Source organism: Cololabis saira, chromosome 14 (assembly GCF_033807715.1).
Source record: "Cololabis saira isolate AMF1-May2022 chromosome 14, fColSai1.1, whole genome shotgun sequence".
NCBI classification, from domain to species: domain Eukaryota; kingdom Metazoa; phylum Chordata; class Actinopteri; order Beloniformes; family Belonidae; genus Cololabis; species Cololabis saira.
In genome coordinates this window covers 28,217,950-28,241,548 of record NC_084600.1, presented here as the reverse complement: position 1 = coordinate 28,241,548, position 23,599 = coordinate 28,217,950, and the positions used below count along the sequence as shown (strand labels likewise).

General features: G+C 44.1%; 1 protein-coding gene across 2 annotated transcripts in view; it reads right to left on the bottom strand.

Annotated features, from left to right (window-relative positions):
* Positions 1 to 524: 524 nt before the first annotated feature.
* Positions 525 to 23,599, bottom strand: part of doc2b (double C2-like domains, beta) — a 172,937-nt gene continuing 149,862 nt past the window's right edge. For both annotated transcript variants that reach the window (XM_061740302.1, XM_061740303.1), the window contains 4 exons: positions 12,800 to 12,957; positions 7,838 to 7,919; positions 3,813 to 3,909; positions 525 to 1,173 (listed from right to left, as the gene is read on the bottom strand). In XM_061740302.1, the coding sequence (XP_061596286.1) occupies positions 1,040 to 1,173; positions 3,813 to 3,909; positions 7,838 to 7,919; positions 12,800 to 12,957 (471 nt within the window). In that variant the 3' untranslated portion in view covers positions 525 to 1,039. The remainder of the gene's footprint in view (positions 1,174 to 3,812; positions 3,910 to 7,837; positions 7,920 to 12,799; positions 12,958 to 23,599) is intronic.

Below are 23,599 nucleotides of genomic sequence, written 5' to 3'. Positions count from 1 at the left end.
CAGGTGTCACACTGGCCTTAGAAGTCCCGACAAACGTTTGTCATCTATCCACAGCATCCCACTCTCTGTGCCTTAAGGTTCAGGGTAACTTTTTCACGGTAACTAACGGGAGTAATGATTCCAGCAGCAGTTTTTTAACACTTAAACATGGTGCAACACAACAAACATAGTTGACAAAGTCATGAAAGTCTCAGAAGACGCCTGGTTGACACATACTGAGGCCTTAACTTCAGCAGTATTTTAAGAATACTTTTGGTGGAGGACGTCCTTCTGTGTGGTGGTTTTAGAAATGAGGAACACAAAATAAAAATGTAAAGAGTACAAAATGTGATAGAGGATGTGGTCACTGAGTAAGTGTTCGCCTTCTGTATCTTAAATCTTTATCTGAAAGGGTCTGCGACAGAGAAAGGGATAAAAAAACGACATTATTTGGCCAAATGACTCAAGCCAAGTGGGTTACAATCATATTAAAGTGCAACATCTTTTCATTCAGCTGCTTCTTAACAATACATATTTGTCTTTTTCACCAATTGTTCACGCACATAGGGAAATATTTGTAAGTATTTTACTAGCCGAAGCTTTGATTTATCTCACAGCCTGAAGGAGCAAGAACTTTCTTTTGCTGTCGTGAGGAGGAACGAAGTGTATTCAGCTGCTGTAAAACTTCTCAACAAACACATGGCATTTGCTCTTCCTGTCTTTCACTGATCATGCAAGAAAGCTCAAAAGCCTAAGAGTCAACGCCCAAATCCCCTTCACTCACTTTGTTGATTGAACAAACCTAAGAAGGAAAGTAAATGAGCTGTGCCACTTCTGTTGTGCATGTGAAAGATATGAGATATTTTTAGTCGAGCCCTGTTGAGTGGAAATATATTCCCAAAAGAGATGTTTCAAGCGTTGCTGCGGCCAACGGGGAAAATCTGGAGAAGAAAAAGGTGGGCAGAGGAGTCTGGAAATGAAGGCAGGAGTCCTATCTGTTGCAGCCAGGTGAGGGGGGTAAGGGGGTGGGCCAACAGGCTGGACGACAGGGTGTGGGTCTTCAGTCATTCAATGAGCCAGGTAATTCATTGGTCAGCGTGTGCCAGCGTTCAATTTTTTTGTCCTTGTTTTTCAGGCAGTCGAACCAGTGTTTGAGCCGCTCCCCATTTGCATTGATACCCAGAGATACGCCACCTAGAATAGTGCACACAAACAGCACGAGTGAGCAGACGAGTGTGGAATACTTGAGTACATCTGCAGCATTAGACAAACTCCACACAAACACTTTGCTTTCTGTGTGAAGTGCCTTGACACAGCTTTGTTGTGAGTTGGTTCTGACCCAGTAAATTAAAAATAAGGTGCCTTTTACGCACCGTTTTCTTCTACATCAAGCCTTGCCATCGACAGCATCACCCGGTTCCAGTCGCTGCACCAAATACTTTCAGTTTCTGGGGGTATTTGTGTTGGCAAACTCAACATTTACACCATGACCAAGCACCAACCATCTTACTTGGGTATTGAGGAAGTAACAACCCAGAAGTAACAAAAGTAGCAGTCCCTCGACTGACCACTAGATGCTGGCTGCAAAAACGAGTGAATCTCCACTGACCATATGTTGAAATGTACAACATTATAGGTGAAAAAATAAACGCATTCACAAAAAAAACCCAAAACAGTATTGGTCATCGTCATGTGACAAAATTCACTAAAGCAATCGGCAGTTTACTAACGCAGTGGTTTTTTCTGATTTTGCCCCGAAGCAACATGAAATGGGCAACGTTGCTTTGCTGCAGCGAATGGAACGAGGCGCCACCCGCAATGGCAAGGCTTGACATATCTGGAGGACATGAGAGTGGAAAACAACTGTGTCCTAACCCAATAATATGTCATAAAACTCCTGGACCTTATCAAGTAAGTCATTATCACTATCATCATATCTATTAGAGCCTTTTAAATATTAAACACTGATAAATCATTATATAAACCTGCATCAACATAAAGTAAATGAAAAAGTCACAACAGCAACATTTACATTTGCTGAAAATAAAGATCCTGCTTTCAGAAAAGTGCAGAAACCGAGACTTGAGTGTCGGGTGAAAATCTTTCACTCCGTAATAAGTCATAAAGACAGCAGGTCTAAACATGAACACATAATTAATGTACAATCAATCCTGCTGACAAAACAACTGTCACGGTGGTGGAAATAAACTGCTTTGAAAAATGTATCATGATATTAATGCGACCAACTGATGCATGGACACGTACGGACACTCCCAGCAACAAGGCCGTATGATTTTAAATGTTCAGTGCAGTAAAGACATGTCTTGAAGAATAATGATGTCATTTGGTTCCACTCGTATGCAGCGCCCAGTTCCTGCTGCCCGAGGCACAGCGTGTGCACTGATTTAGCTCCAGTGAAACAAAAGATGACTGCAGCCCAACTCCAGACCTTTGAATCACAAATGTTTCTGTTGGTTTTAGAAGCTCCCATAAATGAGGATGCTTTGCTTGCTGCTGGGATCATTAAGATGATTATCATTAATATTTAGGAAACTCCAATCGTATGATGACATTTATTTTCAGTTTCCTAGTGAGCAAAGGTTGATGTGTTGATATCTACTCTCCTTTTCTTGTCCGATAAGACTAATCCAGTTTACATCATTAAAAACCTGTAGTCTTACCGGGATGTGACCTGTCTTCGTTGTAACAACCTGATCAATTCCCATCGTAATTATGACGAAATACGGACTATAAGGTTCTGGATACTTGAGAAACAGCTACTCTCCTTACAGTTTAGGTGGTTTAAAGTTAGTATGTCTGACTGCTGCTGGTTTTTGTTTCTGGATTGTACGTGAAATTCGACTTATCACAAACCTTTCCAGAACAAATACAGAGTGTACATGAAACACTGCTCCAATCTTGGCACATATCTTTGATTGCAGTGAGAAACATTGGGGTTGTTGCTGTGTGTCGAACAATGTTGAGCTGTTCTGAAGAGAGAACCTTTTTTATGTTGACTTTCAGGTCTTTTCTTTGTTCTTTCTGGGGCTCAACGTTAGCATCTCTGCAGGATTCCAATTAAACAGACAAAAATCAGCCGCCGTCTGAAAAATAAGCTACACTACCATTATTTTGAAGATAAAGTAGTGCCTGTTTTTGGTCTTTAGTGGGTCGTAAAAGCAAGTGAAAACAGCTTCAGATGAACAAAGCACGACACAGTACACAATTAATTTAACAATACCCATGCTAAAATCCATGACTCAGTTTGATGCCTTGTAAAACCATCTTAAACCATCAACAGCAACTTGTGTTTTGTTTTTTGATGCCTTAGATCATTGAAATTTACAGACAGTTTATTTCCACTCTAAGGTTGCTCTAACGGGGCTCTAAAGTGGGATATATTAAATGGAGGCTGACTCGCTTTTGGAGCCAGCCCCTAGTGGTCAGTAAAGGAACTGCAATGGATCTTCCACATGAACCTCAACCAGGAAGAGAGATGGTTGGCGTTTGGTGTTCGATGGGGGCTGACCAATAATTCTCATCTCATCTGGACACATGGACAGATGTGCTGCTGAAGCCGCTAAACACCAGTACATTTTCTGATGGAAGTGGAGGCAACGTTGCAAGGCGACGTTGCAAGGCGACGTTGCAAGGCGACGTTGCAAGGCGACGTTGCAAGGCGACGTTGCAAGGCGACGTTGCAAGGCGACGTTGCAAGGCGGCGTTGCAAGGCGACGTTGCAAGGCGACGTTGCAAGGCGACGTTGCAAGGCGGCGTTGCAAGGCGGCGTGCAAGGCACGCTGCAAGGCACTGCAAGGCACGCTGACGCTCACCTATGAAATCATTCGACTTTCCAATGTCGTAGTCCCACACGGTCACCTCCAAGGTCTTTTTGGTGAGGTCAGCGTATTTTATGTCATAGGAGAACTCCTACAGGGAACAAAAGAGAGAAATCAAGACCTCTAGCCTGCTGAGCAGGATCACCTGCAGTCATATATCATCTTTAAGACACATTGTGCACTTTTGGACCATGTTGATTACGTCTGTTTCAACATCTAAACAGTTTCTGAGTTTACATATTTGTTGTTACAGTGGTGAAAGAAGGTGATGGCGGTATCTTCCCTCAGTCTGAGGTTTTCCAGCAGCACATATGAGTAGGTTTGCATTAGTTTAGAGCCCTTAAATCTTTTTAAACTAAAAAAAACTAAAGCTTCTGGTTGTATTTTCTTTTTTTTGCTTCAACTCCCCTGGTCGTCTTTTGGTTCCTTCTACCAGGAACACAAGTAGAGAGGAACAATGGTGATAGGCATATAACTAATTTAATTATTTTTATCTTAAAAAAACATTTCAAACTATTGCCTTTTGAACGTGACGTGTGACCTGCCTGCATCATCTGAACGCTGTTCTATTGCAGCATTCAGCTGTAGTATCATCACTGTCGTGACCATTGTGAGTGTTTATGAGAATTGACACATTTACTCATCAATGACTCGAAGGAGCCATCTCCACCGCCGGTGGATATTTGATGAGAAAAATACCTGGAGACGTCGAGGGAATCCCCATTTGAACTTGGCTGTGTTTTATGCCATGACACAAAATGTGCTGCCTCCATCTGGTGTGGAGTGGTATTGTGTAGTGTCATATAGTGTGCCTTTAACATAGTAGGTGAAGAATCTAACTGTGAAACTCACAAAAAGGCCTCTAAACAAAAACAAGTTCAAAAAGTGTTGTTTTTTTTCCTGATATCAACTTTGAGTGTGTAAAGCAACAGCATTTGTTCCGTATATACTGTTTATTTCTGAAGTTCAATAAAGGTTGCTGCTCTGCCTGAATCGATGCTTTGATGTGGGGGGTGACCTCATCGCTCGTTTCCTACAGAAAGGTCGGGGGGTGATGGAAGAGTCCGGGCGCCAAAAATGTCAGGGGAAATGTCAAGCTGCTGGCTTGCGTGAGGCCAGGAATGTCCACGTCCACACGAATGGACACTTCCCGTCCACTCATGTCCTGCATGTCGACGCGCCGAGGAACTCGCTCGTCCTTGAAAACCTTGCCTGGCAGGTCCTCAGAGGCCAGGACATAATAACTTAATGTATGAATACCAGAAGTCCTGCTTTGTGGCACCGGGACAACATTGTCACGTCTAAGAGGCATAGTCACTAGCGGAGCAGGCGGGGGGGCGACCGCCCCGGGCCCACTGCTCTGTGGGGGCCCACGCCGAAGAGGAAAAAAAAAAAAGTGTTCTGAATAAAATAAGGAAAGTTGGACTATATAACAATTGCGTTCAAAAGGATAAAGTTGTTTAAAAAATAAAAATAAAAGAAATAGTCCCTTTTCCCTTTGTGTGTCCGCCTGTCATGCACGGGTACGTGCGCGCATGTTGTCTGTTTACTTTTAAGAATGATTTATGGTTCTGCGTTACACCAACGCAGAGCCTACAACGTAGGGTACGGCATAGGGTGCGCGTCGCCGCGTACCCTACGCTGTCGGCTCTGCGTTGGTGTAACGCGGAACCATAAATCAGCCTTTAGCCAGTTGTCGCATCAGAAGTATCCTGAGTTTCAGCAGGCTGAAATGATGATCGCTGGATGAAACCATCATTGGTAAGCTGTCATAATATTAATTATTTCTGATAACATTGTCATGACGCTGAATATATGGCCGTTCCTATATTGTGTGTTGCTGTTTGACCGCCGTGTCCCTCATTGTGTTAAATAGCCTACATGTCGTTGCACATTGTAAACTGTTGTCGTGTAGGTTGAACACGTGTGTCTGAATTGTGGTACTCGGATCTGACATCTATGGCTAAGATGAAAACTTAGCCTTAAAAATAAAAATCGAAATTATGAGATAGAAAGTCGAAATTATGAGATATAAAGTTGAAATTATGAGATAGAAAGTCATAATTATGAGATAGAAAGTCAAAATTATGGGATAGAAAGTCATAATTATGAGATAAAAAGTCGAAATTATGAGATAGCAAGTCGAAATTATTAGATAAAAAGTCGAAAGTATGAGATAAAAAGTCGAATGTATGAGATAGAAAGTCGAAATTATGAGATAGAAAGTCTTAATTATGAGATAAAAAGTTGAAATTATGACTTTTTATGTCATATGGGATATTTTTATTTCTAAGGCTAAGATTATATCTTATTTTTTTCTTTTACTGGCGGAAATGAGCTTCCATAGACATCACTGGATGTCATTTGATTTTTATCTCCAGTTTGATACTTATATCTTAAAGTCTGCATTAGGCTTATAATTAGGTTTGACATAATGACTGGCAAAATCCATGGTGCTAGAACCTCATGTGATGGTTCTGACCGTGTCGTCTACGTGCTGGGGTTGTGTGTCAGAGGGGCTGATCTGTGGCAATTTTTTAGCGATTATGTTTTAACGGAGATGTTTAGGCCACAAGGGCCCATCTAGAATGCTTCGCCCCCCCTAGGCTGGGACCCCTGCATAGTTCATTATTCTGAATGTAAAATAGCAAAAAGCGGGTTTTGCTCTATTTTGGTGAATTTTTAAACTTTAGATAAATCAAGTATTTGATTCTGCTGTAAATCTGATCACATGATTGCCTTCGGCATAAAAGTATCTCATTAGCCTGCTGGACTTTCACCTCTCTGACGGGACGTTTTCACCTACACCTGTTCCCCTGTTTACCGTACCCCCCTTGCTTCTACCTCGAAGGACGCACAAAAACATGGGTTTCAACTTAAAAAACATTTTTACATGAACCTTTGCGCTCTGTGCCACAAGCTCCCGTGAAGGAAAATGCATGATTTACTGTCATCTGTACGTTCTTGTTCTGTGGCCAAAACCACACTCACAGTCCAGAATTGGGATTTTGTAAGTAGTTCAGATTAACTGAACTTTAGGGGGGATGCACTATGAAGAATGAATGAATGCGTGAAAGCATGTGTTTGGGTGTCCGAAGTGACATAAAAAGCTCAGATGTAACACAACCCTACCACTTTGATATGGCAAAAAAAGAGAAAAAGAAACGTTAGCAGGATGCTGTGATGTCATAAAGGAAGAAGACGGTAAGACTATACACAACTTCACATCACACTGCCTCGGACGTGGGTAGCTCCGAGCTGTATGACGGATCTGAAAAAGTGTCACGCCTCTCCAAAGAAGGAGGTGGAGCAGAGTCCAGAGGCTGGCTCTGCCCCCTAAACACATGCTGCTATCAAGGTACTTGTGAAGGTTCTGCAGTTTTGTTGTTCGTTTTATTTATATTTTTACACTTGAGCGAACAGTCTTTGAACACCCCCCCACAAGATCTTCTCTGAAATATTCTGTGGATATTGTGGAAAATACTGCATGCCTTTGATTTCAGATGGTGTTTCAACTAAAACAGCATCGTCACCCTGCTGGAAAAATGGATAAATTGTAGCCTTTTAAACACAAAAATGAGGAATATGTGGATTTGAGAGAAATACAGAGCTAAAGCTCAATCTTCAAATGTCCATGACTTCAAACAATTAAAGTTTCTGTTGTAGGAAAAACAGTTTAAACTTGTTATCTATGTGCTGCTGGCCATGCTTTGATAAAATGCTTTGTGTTAGACACAGTTTGCTTGTTTCATTTCAAACCTGCAGAAGGAAAGACGACTTAATGAGATAAATTGAATACATTTAAAAAAATTCTAACTATTTTAATTAACATTTAACAGTGATTCAATACAACAAACAAAGCTGTGTAGTTTGGGAGAGGGTAAAAGGTGGTTCAGCTCGGTCACAAAACATTTTTATTCTCTCTGTAAATCCTGGCTTTGTGCAGGTTTATCCAAACAGAAAAGCACCACATCAGGAATAAAAAAACATCAAGAAAGCTGTTTAGTTGTAGTCTGTACCTCGTTAAACTCAGGATTGAGCGTCTTCTTTTTCACAGCAGTCTTGTGCTTTGACTTTTTGTTCTCATCAGGCTTCAAGTACCTGCAGGAGAGGAGGGGAGGAAAGGAGGAAAGGAGGGAAGGATGCGGGAGGATTCAGTCTGGAATTTAATAACGCAAGCCTCAAAGCTGAATGAAAAACAAGAATAACATGTTCAGCAGCATGAAGCTTCACGAATGATGTAAAGACGTCCCTGTGTTTTTCTTAGGCGTTGTGCCGTCCTCCAGGGGGTGTTGTGGCGCTGCCTGCACCACCCACATCACAGTACCACAAGTTATTTGACTTTAAGAGACTTCAGCTCGACAGAAGAAGCTTTCCCCCGGTTTCACATCAGCGTAAACCTGCCGGGCCGTCCAGGAGTGGGCGGGTTGTCTACTGTCTTGAATGCTTTCCACTTGTGAATAATGTTTGTCATTTTAGGATTGTGGACACCAAACTGTTCTAAAATGGTTTTATAACTGTTTTCAGATTGATGTGCACTAAACACAAGACAGTATCTTGTGTTTTCACAAACTGCCAAAGCATTTGCTTTTAAAGAGGTCTGCACACCTGCTGATATTTAGCAGCACCTGGATTACTGTCTTATATCCTATTGAAGCAGTACTGGGGGTACTTAGTATTCCTTACGTGATTATTAGGGCCCGAGCACTTACAATGCGAAGGCCCTATTGTATCTGTAAGAGTTCTCGTTCTCGTTTTTTTGCCCCCCTAAACGTTCCCCAAAAGTCACCAAATTTTGCACGCAAGCCAGGCCTGGCGAAAATGTGATATTTAATGGTTTGCATTAATGGGCGTGGCCTAATGGCTCAACAGCGCCCCCTAGAAAACTTCGTGCCTCAAGCCCCACAATACGGTTTGACGTAGATTCACGAAAATCGGTACACACCTGTATCATGTCGCAACTTAAAGAAAAGTCTCATGGCGCCATGACCGAAACCGAACAGGAAGTCGGCCATTTTAAATTAATCGTGTAATTTTGGCGCAATTTATGCCATTTCTTCAGCCGTTAATGCGGCCCGAACCGTAACGTGCACCCAGGTGTGTTATACATCAAAATGTGGGTCTCGATCCTGCGACGATGCGCATTACTTTTCTCAGTCAAAAGCGTTACCGTGGCGACGATAGACGCCAAAAAGCGTGCCCCCCCTTCATCTGATTGGTCCATATTTGATAAAGACTCGTGAGTGTTGTCATTGGACTCGGTTTTGAGTCCTTGAACATAATTGGTGCAAATTAGCCCTGCCCCTTCTTCTGATTGGTCGATATTTGATAGTCCCTATTTTCTGCTATAGATTTTGAATGGTTTGACATAAAGAATCGTGGGTGGTGTCATCTGACTTAGTTTTGAGTCCTTGATCTTTATGGCTGAAAATTGCACGCGCGAAGGCCCATTCATCGCTGCTTGCAGCTTTAATTATCATTATTATTTGTCTTTTTATTTTTGTTTTATTTATATTAAAGTAATCAATGTCACAGTGAAAAAAAAGTATTTTTCTTATTGTAAAAATCGTCTTTTATCTATATAGCTCTAAATCATGACAAACGCCATATGAAGGCACATCAGCAACACAAGTCAACTCAAATGAGTCCAGTTAATCTAAACAATAACAACTATTGCTTCACAAGAGAAAATCAACAGGTTGAATCAATTCGGTGGCTTATTATATGTTTTCATATTAATTTGGATTTTTACACAATTTTACTGCAGCAATATCCGTCCGTCCATCCGTCCGTCCGTCCGTCCGTCCAGCCAGCCAGCCAGCCAGCCAGCCAGCCAGCCAGCCAGCCAGCCAGCCAGCCAGCCAGCCAGCCAGCCAGCCAAACAAATGACTGAAATAAGTTTTCACAAGTTATCTATCTAATTTATACATGCTTACTTTTTGGATTTGAAGTAATCCAAAATGTTTTTTAAAAAGGTTCAACTGTAGGGATTGAAGCGACGGCTGTCTGAAACAGTCTTATCAGACACTGACAGTATTTGGTTTACTGAGCTAATGGATTGAAGTTAAGTGTCTGCCGCCCAACATCAGCGAAACAGAGCAGGGCAACATGCAGCATGAGTAAAACCTGAATCTATGTTCTACAATTTGATTTTAATGTTGCTGGTTTTCTCTTGTGTTACTTCTCATCTATGTGCATTGAAAGTAGTCGGTGAGTCAAGCAGATTGTGACTGTTGCCTGGGATGCAGGGCTGCACGAAAGTACGTGGAGCCTGGACCCTTGCCTTCCGCTCCACCTCCATAAATTATCCAAAAGCCAGGTCGAACCGATCTCAAATGCTACAAAGTGGATGTTGCTTAGTAACGCTTCAGTTTTTGCTTTTGATACGGTTTGTTTAGTAGCAACTACAGTAGCTCATTACATTTTTCTTCTTTTCATTCTTTTTCATTAAATGGACCCACAATGCCTGAGATAACAAAGAGACCTGGAGGGAGGGTAAGTAGGTTATTGCGTGCCAACTTGGGCCCAGGGGAAGCGGGAGCTGAAATTGTTGTTGATGAGGATATTGCAGTGAACCTAATTGTTGTCATGTAATGGGAGCACTGACCCCCGCAGGCAAAACAATATGAAGGGTGACATTTAAGAAGCAGAGAATGCTGCTGTGCAACACAATGATTTTGATTGTAATGTGACAAAGTGCATTTTTCTAACTTTGCAGTTTGGCAGCTTTTTTTTCTTCTTTTTTTTGGTGTTTGTTCAGTACGTTCACGATGGACGCATGAGTGTGTTCTTAACCGAGTCCCTCCCTCTAACCTTGATGAAATGCATTAGTCATTGACTGAAAAGGCATTATGAAGGACATTTCCTCAGGTCTCACGACCACCTCGTCGACTAATGCACGTCTTGGTACGCCACATGCATTTCAATAACATTCGCCATTACCAACAGAACACCGAAAACCATTAACCGTTCAGGTGGCAGCAGTGATTTGATGCTGCAGATACACTGTTTGTAGACATCCGCCTTCCGTGCAGACCTGTTTATCTGACAGTGAATACACTTCCTGTGTTGTCACCCTGGCGAGTCAGTCGGTGAATCTGTTATAGTCTTTACTGCGTCCTTCAAGCTTCATGGGGATTTTTTTCAGCATCAGACTACAGGAAAACTGTCGCCAGCGCCTCTCTTCTGAATTAAGTTGGGCTTTTGTTCTCAAGGTGTGCACCGCAAAGTCAGAAATTAATTGCACTTTCATCGCACAGAAGGATGAAAGATTTGAGAAATGTTCAGGTGTGATAAATAGGACTTTTCCTCCAATGACAGTACTGCAAACGCCTCTTGGACCGTTCCTTTTGTGCTGCTGATAATCACAGGTCGTCTTCCTCTTTTCTGATTCAACATCAGTGCTCTCAGATAATTCATTCGAAAACCTCTCCATTGTCTTTTTCATCTGCTAAAAATAGCAATAATACAACCACCATTCCAACAATGATTAGCAAATCTCATTCACTTATAATTGATCCCAAAAGAACGTAAACAACATATCAGATGTAAAAACTGAGACATTTTGCTCATTTTGAATTTGATGGCAGCAACGCGTCACAAGAAAGCTGGATGTTTATTGTGTAACATAGAGACTAAAGCAACTCCCTGCCATCAGAGATGTGGGCTTTTGATCAAAGCTGGACGGTGCCTGTCCTCTGCTGTCTGCAGGACACGCTATCTCAGGTGCTCTCAGAGCACTGAACCTCTGCCCATCTTTCGGGTCTGCCTCTGAATGACTCCTTCGGTACCCAGTCATGTTACTGAGATGTTGGAAGTTAACACAATTAGTTATCAAGTGCTCCTCCAGGTGTTCTGATCTGATTACTTGTCCAGGCTTTTGTTTCTCCTTTTCCAACTTTTTTGAAATGTGTTTTTTACCATCAAATGCAAAATTAGGTCATACTTTTCATGAAAAGGTAAAAATATTCACTTTCAGCATTTGATACGTTTAATATGTTCTGTAGTAAATAAAATATTGGTTTGGGAGTCTTGGGAATCGTTGCATTAAATCTTTTTTCAGTTACATTTCACACAACATCCCAACTTTTTAGGAAATGGGGTCGTGAGCTTTTAGATAAAAACAGGATGTCTCTACACCTAGAGGGCAATTTACCAGGAATTTTATGGCTTGCTGCTTTGTTTGTTGAATTTGATTGTTATCGATGTTGGTGACTCTTTGAAAATTCCTCTTGTGAAATAGGTTTGAATATCGTCTTTGACCTTCATGGGACAGGTTGTGGTCACTGCAAGGTTTTCACGGCAAAATTGTTTGTTCATTTATCTTAAAAGGTAGGATAAGGGATTTCTGGATGACATCATGTCTGGTGACATCAACAAAACAGAGCGCTAGCTCCTTCCACCCCGTCCCGCTAGCTCTGCCTGAGAAAACAAGCGACCTCACATGCATGAACATGAACTCTCTCCTTGGTGGTGATTGGCTGATGAAATGGTTGTTATGGTGATGGAGGCATGGTCCTAATTTCAATGATGTAAAACTATCAATTGGATATTGACAGTCTTTCTTTTTTTCCCAGTCTACTCACAAGATGGGGATCTAGCAGATGGGGAGCAAACATTTACTGAATTTGACAAAATGTGCTCTGCTTTAAAAATCAAATATTTTAGGGGTTAGCCTGTTTCGTGAAAACTGACTGGACTCTAAAGCCTCAGGATGTGACTTGATGTGAGTGAGAAGGAACAAAAGTAAAAGTCAGTTTATCTAACCGATGTATACAAAACAGTTTCTTTGGTACCTTCTCCCAAATAAGTTTGACAAACCTTAATCACTTGTACATCCCAATATTATTAATGCTGTTACAGATAATGACAAACAAAATTGTGGGAACATTAACTATTAAAACACCAAATTTTCCTGGACTAGCAAACCCCCAGCTCATAACAAGGGCAGTGTCATCTGGACATGATTTTTGCGTACTGACGTTTTGACGTAGGGGTCGGAAAAGCCATTGGCATCCATGGCGGCGAGGTGAGCGCACCGTATGATGCCTACCACCAAGCAAGACTTCTGGGTATTGTACTTGAGGGAAATCATGATGCGTCCACGTTCCTCCAGAGATTTATCTTCCGTCTTGTTGACCTGAAATGTAAAAAAGACCACATTTAATGGTTTTATCTTTTTTTTCTTTGATTAATTCATTAAAAAAATATTATTATTATTATTGTTTTTTTTTTTTTCAAAGATAGTTACAAAACAGTGTGACATACATGCATTAATGCCAACAAGTGCCTGAAAGCCAGAAGATATCTTGGGGATCTATTTTCCTTTTGCGTGTTATATTTAGTACAATCGGAGCTAACAAAAATAACACGTGGAGTTCCTCAAGGTTCAATTCTGGGGCTATTTTGTTTTTTACATCAATATGCTCACACTTGCTCAAATTATGAAAAACACAAAACAAAAACAAAATGTGTTACCATAACTTCGCCGATGATACACAAATCTATATAACCATCTCGCCAGGAGACTATAATCCAAGTCAAACATTGATCAATTCTCATGGTCAAATTAAAGAATGGATCACTAAGACCAAGGGAGTGGACAAAGGTCTCTGGAGACCCAGGACTCCAGGGGCCTCATGTTCGAAACGTGCGGTGCACAAAAAACGTGCGTACGCCACTTTCTACGCTCACGGTCGGAAATTCGAAAATTGATTTGAACGTAGAAAGTTGCGGTCTTTCACGCACACATCATGTCTGGCGTACGCGCTTTTCTGAGGTTTTGTCCGTTGGCGACACTCATTGGTGATGCAGTGAAATGCAGAATATGAGGAAACGTGACGTCAACAATAAGTTCACGACCACACGTGAAGGACACGACAGTCCCCACATCACCAGATAAATTACACAAGAGTGGAGCTGCAACAATCTCACAATCAACCACATGATCTGAACGTACAACTAAAGGCAGGAGCTCAACGCCCGGAACCTGCAAATCCCAATCACAGCCTTGGCTCCGTTAGAGAAACCTGCTGCTGCATCAGATCACACCGATCTGCTGGTCCAGGACTAAGACTGGACCATCAGCTGGTTTAGGTACCAAGAGGATCTTCTGGGTCGCTGCCCTGAACTGGACCAGCTGCTCCGGTTCAGACCAACATGATCTTTCAGCTAGAGCTGCTGACAGGTCAGACATCTCTCAGTCACCATGACGACCGTATGGGACAACTACTCGAGATAAAAGACAGATCCTAAAACATCCCATAACTGTGTCTGGACAGAAAAACATTCAAATACATTTTGCAGCGAAGAACCGGTTCTGTAAAGTTGTCTTTTAAAATAAAAGTAGATGTCACGGAAAGGTTGGTTGGTACGAACTGATGTGATTCAGCAATGAATGAATTAAGTTGAATGAAAGAAGTTTTTATTGAATGTTTAGGCAACTTTCAGAGTCTGATATCGAGTCGGCTGCAGGTGCTGCAGGATCCAGAAAGTGTTTCTCCGGTGATGGACCGGGATCTAGACCGGTCCCTCCTCCTGCGACTGCAACACTCCGAGTTACAGCAACTTTGCTCTTTATTTCTCACGTTTGCACCTCGATAATCCCGTTGGCACAAGTTGTCTTTATTTCTGCAGCAGAGGAATCAGATTGTGATACTTCATGTTTTAAATATAAGTTTATATTGTTCATATTGTAATACTTATGAGAGAGGTGATCGCGGACATCCACAATGTGTAGGACTCAATAAACACGTACATTGGTCTTAATCCGTCAGTATATAATATGCGTGACAGTAAAGCTGAACAAGGAGCCGTTTTTCGTCCACCAACTTAAGTTTTGGTGTCCGTTCTTAAATTACAAACAAGAAAAGCAGAGTGTAATGATGCACTCACGCTGCCCATAAACATTCACAAACCCTTACGATCATAATAAAACCACAACTCTTCACAGAACGCAACACAAAGCAAAGAACAACATTACCCATAATGCAATGCAGTTTAAATCGGAAGAAATGCCCCAAATAAATAATTTTTTCCAGGCCTCAACTTTTGACAGGACTGTCTCCAGCTCGCAGCCGATTTTTTTTTTAATTTGTTTTACTTGTTTTTTGCAAGTTCCTTGCAAAAAACCTTGGTGGAGTGTTGTGCTCCCCCATGTGCGCTCAAATCCACGCTGATTGTGATGTTCAAAGCAACCTGCGTGGATTTGGGCGTACGCACAGTTTTGAACATCTGAATTTTTTTTTGCATACGCTTTCACGTTGAAATCCACGCACATTTCGAACATGAGGCCCCTGGTCTTAGGTCTTTACACTGGCTTCCTGTCTGTCCCAGAATAGATGTTAAATCCTGCTGTTGGTTTATAAATCTCTGAATGGTCTCCAACCAAAATACATCTTTGATCTATTGGTCCATGATGAACCACCAGAACCGTCAGGTTGTCAGGGTCACGGCTACTTTTGGTTTTGTGCCACTTGAGTTGTTTAGACAAAAAAAAAAAATCTGATGTGTGCAAAAAGCAGATTTGGGTGGCTTTTGCCTGCAGTGTCGCCTTTCACTGTGATGCCCACTGCAGTTCTGTGAACTAGTGCACTGCATCGGTGTTGATGGGTGACATTACTGTAACGCGATATATGCAGCTGCTGCAGCAGACAACCAGGACCGATGTTACTGCGGTTGCTTTTGACTGACAGCAGTGATGGGAAGTAAGCAAATTTTCCTTCAAATATAAGTGGGGGTAATATTTTATCAACAGTGTAAACAACAATGTGGAGCTGAAAAGTTGTAGCGTTTGACTTGTGCTGCCAGGCCCAGTGAGCATGGAAATTGCACTCGTGTGGACACAGACAGACGGAAAGCAAAAAAAAGGTGCTTCAGGAGGTTCTGTAATGAGGACAATTATGTTTGTCTTTGAGATTAAATCATTCCAGTTAGCCAAATTTAAATTGTGACCTTGTACATTTGCATAAACTGGGCTCTTTAAGCCATTTATAAATGTAATTAAGTCTATTCACTGCAATTTCTGGGACTTCTTTAGCCTTCCTAAAACTTTAGCAGCTATTTTACACAAATTATTAATAAATTAATTTGTAAAATCAGGCCTCTCGCAGACAAAAAGTGAACAAATGGTGACTATAAACACGGCTACACAAGAATGATGTTGCTAGTAAAGTCACCATCAAATAAAGTTAAGACAAAGTTATATCAATGCACTACTCAAACTATTTTTTCCTGCCATTTTAAAGTGGTAAAAAAACAAAAGAAACCCCTAATATGTGTGTTAATTGCAATCTTAAAGTGACATCAATCAGCCAATCAGTGATTGGCTGATTGATGTCTCTTCCACTACAGATGATGAGTTAATGGCCTCATCAAAATTAATTTGTCATGTTCTTAGAGACAAGAAAAACATCCAGAGTGACATGTGACCTGTGTGATGACGGCAAGCCTGTTTTCATTACTTGAGTTTTCCTCCACACTTTATTTTAACAGGAAGTGTTCTTTTGGAGATGATTTTTATTTATGACAGTGGCACATGTATATATCCCTCATGACAATATTTAAGGATCAGTATGAGCCCGGAAAACAACATCAAACCAACTTCCCAGATAAACTGCTGCGTTGGTCATAAGCTCAAGAATCGACAGTTTTTAAGAAGAAAGATAAAAGGCGGTCCAATTGCTTTGATTCGATCATTTGAGAAACGGCTTTAAGAATGTGTTTTAGTCGACAGACGACAAAATGCTCAACGTTCACACCAGGCGGAGAAAATGTGCCCAGGAGGGCCAGAGAAAAGTTTCACTTTTTCTCAGTAAAAGTACATTCAAGATTCTAAGGTAAAAACAACACCCATTATTCTTGGAGAAAATGTCAAATGAATCCTTGCAAGTGCAAATTCTTCTCATTTTAGCCCATAATCACCAGTAAGCTTCAAGGTGATGAAGATGCACTGTATTCAATTCATCGCATGCAACTTACCCACAGTTTAGTTTACGTTTGATTTTTTTTCCGCTCATATACATCGATGATACACATACACATCTATTGACTGATTAGGAATAAACTAAACCAGAAACCCTGTAAATGCACCCAATATTCTTTTAAAATTGAAAGGATGACTTGTGCATTTGGTTGGATGGTCGATTTAAGGGTTTGTCCATGCAGGTGTTTTGATGCACATGCAGCTGAAACCAAATATTTGAGCACGTCTCAATCAGCCGAGCTCTAGCGTCACTGTCCTGTTATGACCGGAGGTGAAGTTGAGTCCACAAATGCTTTAAATTCCTCTAAATCTCATCCAATCCGTGTTAGTTTAACTTTTACATTGTTTTATTGATCTAAAGAGCACTTTAAGCTCCCTGGAGAGATAAATAAATAGTTCAGCGCATGAGAATTAAAGACGCGAGGATACAAACCTTTTCTTTCTCCCCATGCACTTCTATGTCCAATGACTCAGAAATCCAATTTACCAGCAACACTGCCACGCTCGCTGATTGCACCGGGTTTTTCCAAGACGTCAGCGCTTATTTTCAACCACATACTGCAAAAGATGAGGCAGTTCATATCTGCTGGGCAAAAGCACAGCAGCTCAACAACTTACAGCTTATCAAGAGCTGCTTGAAATTGAATGGCCGACGGAAACGTGGTCATTTAGCCTGTAACTTCTAGGAGTGGCATTTCATGTTGAGATTCTGCAGGTTCTTCTGTCTCTTCCTGCTGCTCTCGTTTCTGATAAAGTGCCAATTACGACCAAACTAGAGGGAAGCTATAAACTTAAACAGAAGGACATGCAGTTCTTTTATTCCTTAGCTTTTCAAGCAAATGTAAATTGCAGTGTTACAAGTCATGACTTCTCAAATTATCTTGTTAAAACCCTTCCAAGAACTTCCTATTTGTATGTTAATGCTCATAAACGTCTTAAGGATTTAACACCTCGCCACCTGAATCTAGGACTACTTCAGGGCCGGCCATGCGTAGTGAAGACTACTTCATTGATGTGGCTTGTGCAGCATTTACTAAACAGATGGGTTCACAGCCTTCAAGACACGGCGGTCTCCTTCAGGGCACGCCGGTCTCCTTTATCAGCTTCTGTCAGTCTACGGCTCTGATGCTGCCTCACGCGTCAGACTCAGAGAAGATCTGCAGTAATTCAGATGCTGTGCAGCTCCTCCTACCTAGAGATGGACACTTTTGCTATTTATTTTACAGATGCACATGTAGCTCTCATCCCCTCTTCTTTCTGATCAGGGTCCCAGGGGTCTGCTGGAGCATACCCCAGCTTTCTGGGGCCAAAGGGCAGGTGTACAACTTAATCCTCCAGTGGTAAATTCACCACACCAATCGAGCATTTCCAAAGAAATGTGGCTGTGAGGAACAGTTTATCGACTCAGCGAATGCTGCTTGTCCTCTTTTGTGCAAACGTATTTGCTTCCTGACAACATTTCACGGAGGGCTGCTTAATGAACAAAGGCCAGCATGTTGATGAATTCGCAGACAGACTAAAGCTAAAAATGCTGTCCCAACACTAGACTCTCCTCGGTCTCGACGCCAACTGCTAACCGTCTGTGCTCTGTTGGCAGCTGGTGTGTATGTGTGTGTGTGTGTGTGTGTGTATGTGTGTGTGTGTGTGTGTATTTTGATCCAAAGATCGTGAGTACAGTGACCACAGTTGCTGAGTCTAACACTTTTATGCTCCATCTCCTGCTAGCAAGGCAGATAATTCATTCACCTGAATGCAATTTGTATATAAAAAGTTATGAATTTCCGAGCCGAGACTGCCTCGTCTGTTAACAGCTATGCAGGGAAAAGAAGCTTGACGACAGTGTCCCCAGCTTTTCTATGGTTCTGATTCAGTCGTGATTTCATGGCACTTTCCACATCTATGTGGGCACATGCAGAAAAAAAAACATACGTATAGGTGACTTAAAGACGATATACTGGAATGTGGTATTGCTACATGGCGGCAGGAAATGATGGTAGTATCTATTAAACAGAGATGTTCACTTGTAACCTTCTGTTGGTTTGGTTTGTCCTGCTGCCCACTCTGATATTCTGAACCTGATCCCACATCAGATGAGCAGATGCTTCAAGGGTTGATGAGAGAAAATTATTAAAAAACAACTGGATGGTAACAAATTCACCATCAAAGAAACGTAGAAGTTTCTGTTGTAAGTAAGTTGTAAGCATGCAGGTTATCATCACTGTGATTGAAGGTTTAAAGCTGAGTTTTTGTAACCTTTTAACTGATTGTACAAAAGTCAATGAAAATAAATCTTTTGACTTTTCTTTTCAAAGACATTCTGGTGTCATTGTAACTTATAGTAACGGTAAAAGATTACCTACGCGCTCATGACATTTGACTGGCTGGCTCTCACTGTTATTTAAAAAAAAAAAATCCTCTTCCCAAAAGTAGAGACCTGTGAAAAAAAAACATCTCTAAAAAACAACCACCGCCAGCAGCATCATAAATACGTCACAAAATAAAAACAGGAAGAAGAAACACGAGCTTGACGAAAGGCGTCTGCACACATTCCTCGCTTGTTGGAGACATATCTCACGCGTCCTGCAGTTTCCACAGCAGGATACTAATCAGAGGTCTCTGGGGAACCGAATCTCTCCGCATGAATCACAGATGACTTTTACAAGACGTCTCCCCGGACTTGCAGAATCCGTTTCATCGAGCATGCCAACATTTTTCAGCTGCCGCCTCCGTTTACTGTCACATTCATTCAGCCTCTTTGTTCTTTTATGGATTATCCATGTTTAAGATGTCTCACTTCACTCTCTTTTTTATGATGTCTCCCGAGGAATAGCAAGTCACCGTGCAACCACCATTTTTGCACGGTTGTAGTTCGGTCCAACAGGGTTTGGGCAATGACAGCAGTTTTTGTCATTTTGCCTTCATATGCCAGCCAATGAGGTTTCAGCTTCACTTCAAGACGTTTCGCAGAAATATGCCATTTACTAAGTACCTGCATTTTCATTTTGGACCAGATGTGGTCCACTCCCTCGTTCCTCCAGACAAATGAAGCAGATACAAGGTCTGGAGTTGATACCAAGTAACGAGCTGATACTTGGCTGTTTGAATGGAGCTACCAATATAAAGTCCGTGGAGATCGGGTCGTGGGGGCAGTGGTCCCAGCAATGATCCCCAGACCTCCATCTCCCCAGCCATGCCCACCAGCTGTCATGGTCACGGTTTCATGGGGTTTTTTACTGTGTTACTGACTCTCCTGTCGTCTGGATCCTGCCACCCTCATCAGCCTCATTCCCTTCACCTGTGCTTCCCCGGCCCAGCTCCACACCTGGTTTCCCTCATCAATTTCCCCTTCATATACCGGCCCATTTCCTCATACCAGTTGCCAGTTTGTCGAGTGTAGATGCCTCGCTTTCCAGCCTTCATGTCCTGTTCTGTTTCTGCCTGCCTGCCTGGCTGTGACCCTGCCTGATTCCGGTTTATGGATTTTTGCCGGCCCCTTTTGGTTTTGTTTGCCTGAGCTGCCTGACTACCCGGTTTGACCCCTGCCTGCCTTTGACAAAGATTAAAGCCTCTTGGACTCTGATTCTGCCTGGTGTTGTGCATTTGGGTTCTCTGTCCCCAAATTTTTATTTATGTTTTTTTTTTATGGGGGCCAAGTGGCGTTCTACCACCGTACGGTGAAGGGGACAGGGACATGCCCCCAGTTCCAGCCTGTTGCTGTTCCCGAGGTGGTCCCGGACCCACCCCAGTCCCCCTTTCTGGGGAACACGCCTGGCTCTGGGTGGGCCCAGGAGCCTGCAGGCTCAGGGGAGGCAACAACGACGGCGTCAGTGTCAGCGCCAGCCCCAGCTTGTTCCAGCTCCAGCTCCTCGTTCCTGTTCCAGTGGTGGTCCCGGACGCACCTCCCCGTGTTCCAGTGGTGGTCCCGGACGCACCTCCCCGTGTTCCAGTGGTGGTCCCGGACGCACCTCCCCGTATTCCAGTGGTGGTCCCGCACGCACCTCCCCATGTTCCAGTGGTGGTCCCGGACGCATCAGCCCCTGCTCCGCAGCCAGCGCCCAGGCCCCCCCCGCCCTGGGTGTGGACTGTTGGGACATCTGGGATCTGTCCCTTGAGGGGGGGCGAGTGCCAGTGAGGGGGCTCCCCCGCAGCCAGCGCCACGGACCCGGGCTCCCCCGCAGCCAGCGCCACGGACCCGGGCTCCCCCGCAGCCAGCTCCGAGGACCCGGGTCGCTCCTCAGGCAGCTCCGAGGACCCGGGGTCTTCCCGAACCAGCTCTGGGGATCCTCTGTCCCCCAAAGCCGGCTCCCCGCATCCTGTCTGCCCCTGTTCCGGCTCCCCGCATCCTGTCTGCCCCTGTTCCGGCTCCCTGCATCCTGTCTGCCCCTGTTCCGGCTCCCCGCATCCTGTCTGCCCCTGTTCCGGCTCCCCGCATCCTGTCTGCCCCTGTTCCTGAGGCGGTCCTGCCGCCAGTCTCTGTTCCTGAGGCGGTCCCGCCGCCAGTCTCTGTTCCTGAGGCGGTCCCGCCGCCAGTTTCCGTTCCTGAGGCGGCCCCGCCTCCAGTCTCCGTTCCTGAGGCGGTCCCGCCGCCAGTCTCCGTTCCTGAGGCGGTCCCGCCGCCAGTCTCCGTTCCTGAGGCGGTTCCGCCGCCAGTCTCCGTTCCTGAGGCGGTCCCGCCGCCAGTCTCCGTTCCTGAGGCGGTCCCGCCGCCAGTCTCCGTTCTGGAGGTGGTCCCGCCGGTCTCTGTTCCCCTTACTGAGGCGATCCTGGATGGATCTGCCCAGCCCCGGCCCGACCAGCCGGCCGCGCTCCCAGACCGACCCCGGAACAGCCTGTCAAGCCCCCAGACCGACCCCCGGAACAGCCTGCCAAGCCCCCAGACCGACCCCCGGACCAGCCTGCCAAGCCCCCAGACCGACCCCCGGACCAGCCTGCCAAGCCCCCAGACCGACCCCCGGACCCGCCTGCCAAGCCCCCAGACCGACCCCCGGACCCGCATGCCAAGCCCCCAGACCGACCCCCGGAACTGCCTGCCAAGCCCCCAGACCGACCCCCGGAACTGCCTCCCTGGTCTGCCCGGCACCGAGGACGGCCCCCGGAGCTTTGGCCATGTGTTGGCCGGGCTGCCTGACTACCCGGTTTGACCCCTGCCTGCCTTTGACAAAGATTAAAGCCTCTTGGACTCTGATTCTGCCTGGTGTTGGGCATTTGGGTTCTCTGTCCTGTCTGAGCCGTGACACCAGCTCCTCTTAGGAAATACAGTACCAAGGTGTTCCATGGTCAGACGAGAAAAAGAAACTCTTCAGCGTGTCCTGGGTCCTCCCCAGGGCCTCCTCCCAGGTAAACACATCCAAAACCCCTCCGATAGGGAGGCATCCCGGAGGCACTCTCACCAGACCACCTTGGCTGGCTTCCCTCAATGTGAAGGAACAGCGACTCTACTCCGAGCCCCTCCCTCCTTAAAGGGGACCTATTAGGAAAAACACATTTTTTCTTGCTTTAACATATATAAAGTGGTCTCCCCTCAGCCTGCCAACTCAGAGAAGGAGGAAAGCAACCAAATTCTGCAGTGTCTGTACAACCGCCCGGATGAGCCGTCCAGTGTGATGTGGCTTCTACGAGCTGTTCAGATTCTGCTCCCGTCGCTACGTAACGACGGGAGCGATGCATGAAACCACGCCCACAACTAACTCCGCCAGCCAGAGCTTCCGCCATTTTTTCGTAGGGGTGTATCGGCGTCATTCAGGCAGCCAATCAGCACAGTGCCTCATTATCATAGCCACCTGCCCACTCAGAATCCTGCATAGATAATGAGGTTAGAGAATGGAAAGAGAAAGACATGGCTCGGAGGCTGAATTTCAAATGTATTTAGCAAAAACAATCAAAAGCTTGTTTTTAAGACATTCAAGGCCTGTTTAAAATAGGTATTAGATGCCATAATAGGTCCCCTTTAAAGGAGAGCCCAGCCGCCCTGCGGAGGAAAGTTATTTCAGCCACTTGTATCCTCAATCACAATGATGGGAAAAGAATGAAGTGGCTCATGAGTCACACAGTGGAGGCAGCGTTATGGTACGATGATGCGTAGAGGGTTCTGATCATCCCTGTTTACACTCAGCCAACTGCTACAAAACGGATAGGATGATGCTTCATAGCGTAGATGGATAATGAACCTGAACACACATAAACGGGAGCCTTTTTCAAGGAAAAGAAATAAGAAACTGTTCAAAGACCAAGTCAGTCACTTGATCTCAACCCAACAGCTTTTGGACAAACCTGGAGGTCAGTGGAAATCGACTCACTTTTTGAAGCCAGCCCATGGTGGTCAGAAAAACTGCGATTTTCTTCCCCGGTTTCTGTGGACTGGCAAACTGGATGCGGCCTCTTAGGTGAAAAAAATTAGCTTTGGAGATTTGCAGATGTACGCAGTAAGTTGCAGTAATTTCCAAGTAAAAGAATGCGGTGCACACATTACCATGCTGATCTGGAGATGTACAAATACCCAAGACTCAACAAGAGCTGACAAGGCACCCTACGATTCTTTAAACCCACCCTTCTTACTCCTGGAGAGTTTTTGTCTGCATATGTGCGACAACTCCACAGTCACATGGGCTTATCTGTTTGGCTCCAATAACACCTTCGTACAACGTGGGAGTTGAACTGGAATCCAGAGAGAGTGGTACAAACCTCAGGCTGTCTCTGCGATAGCGAGGTCTGCAAACTCGACAAACAGTGACATCTGTACAACACTCACCTTTTTCTCTGTTGCACACCCTCAAATCTGACTGGAATATTGTCAGCAGAT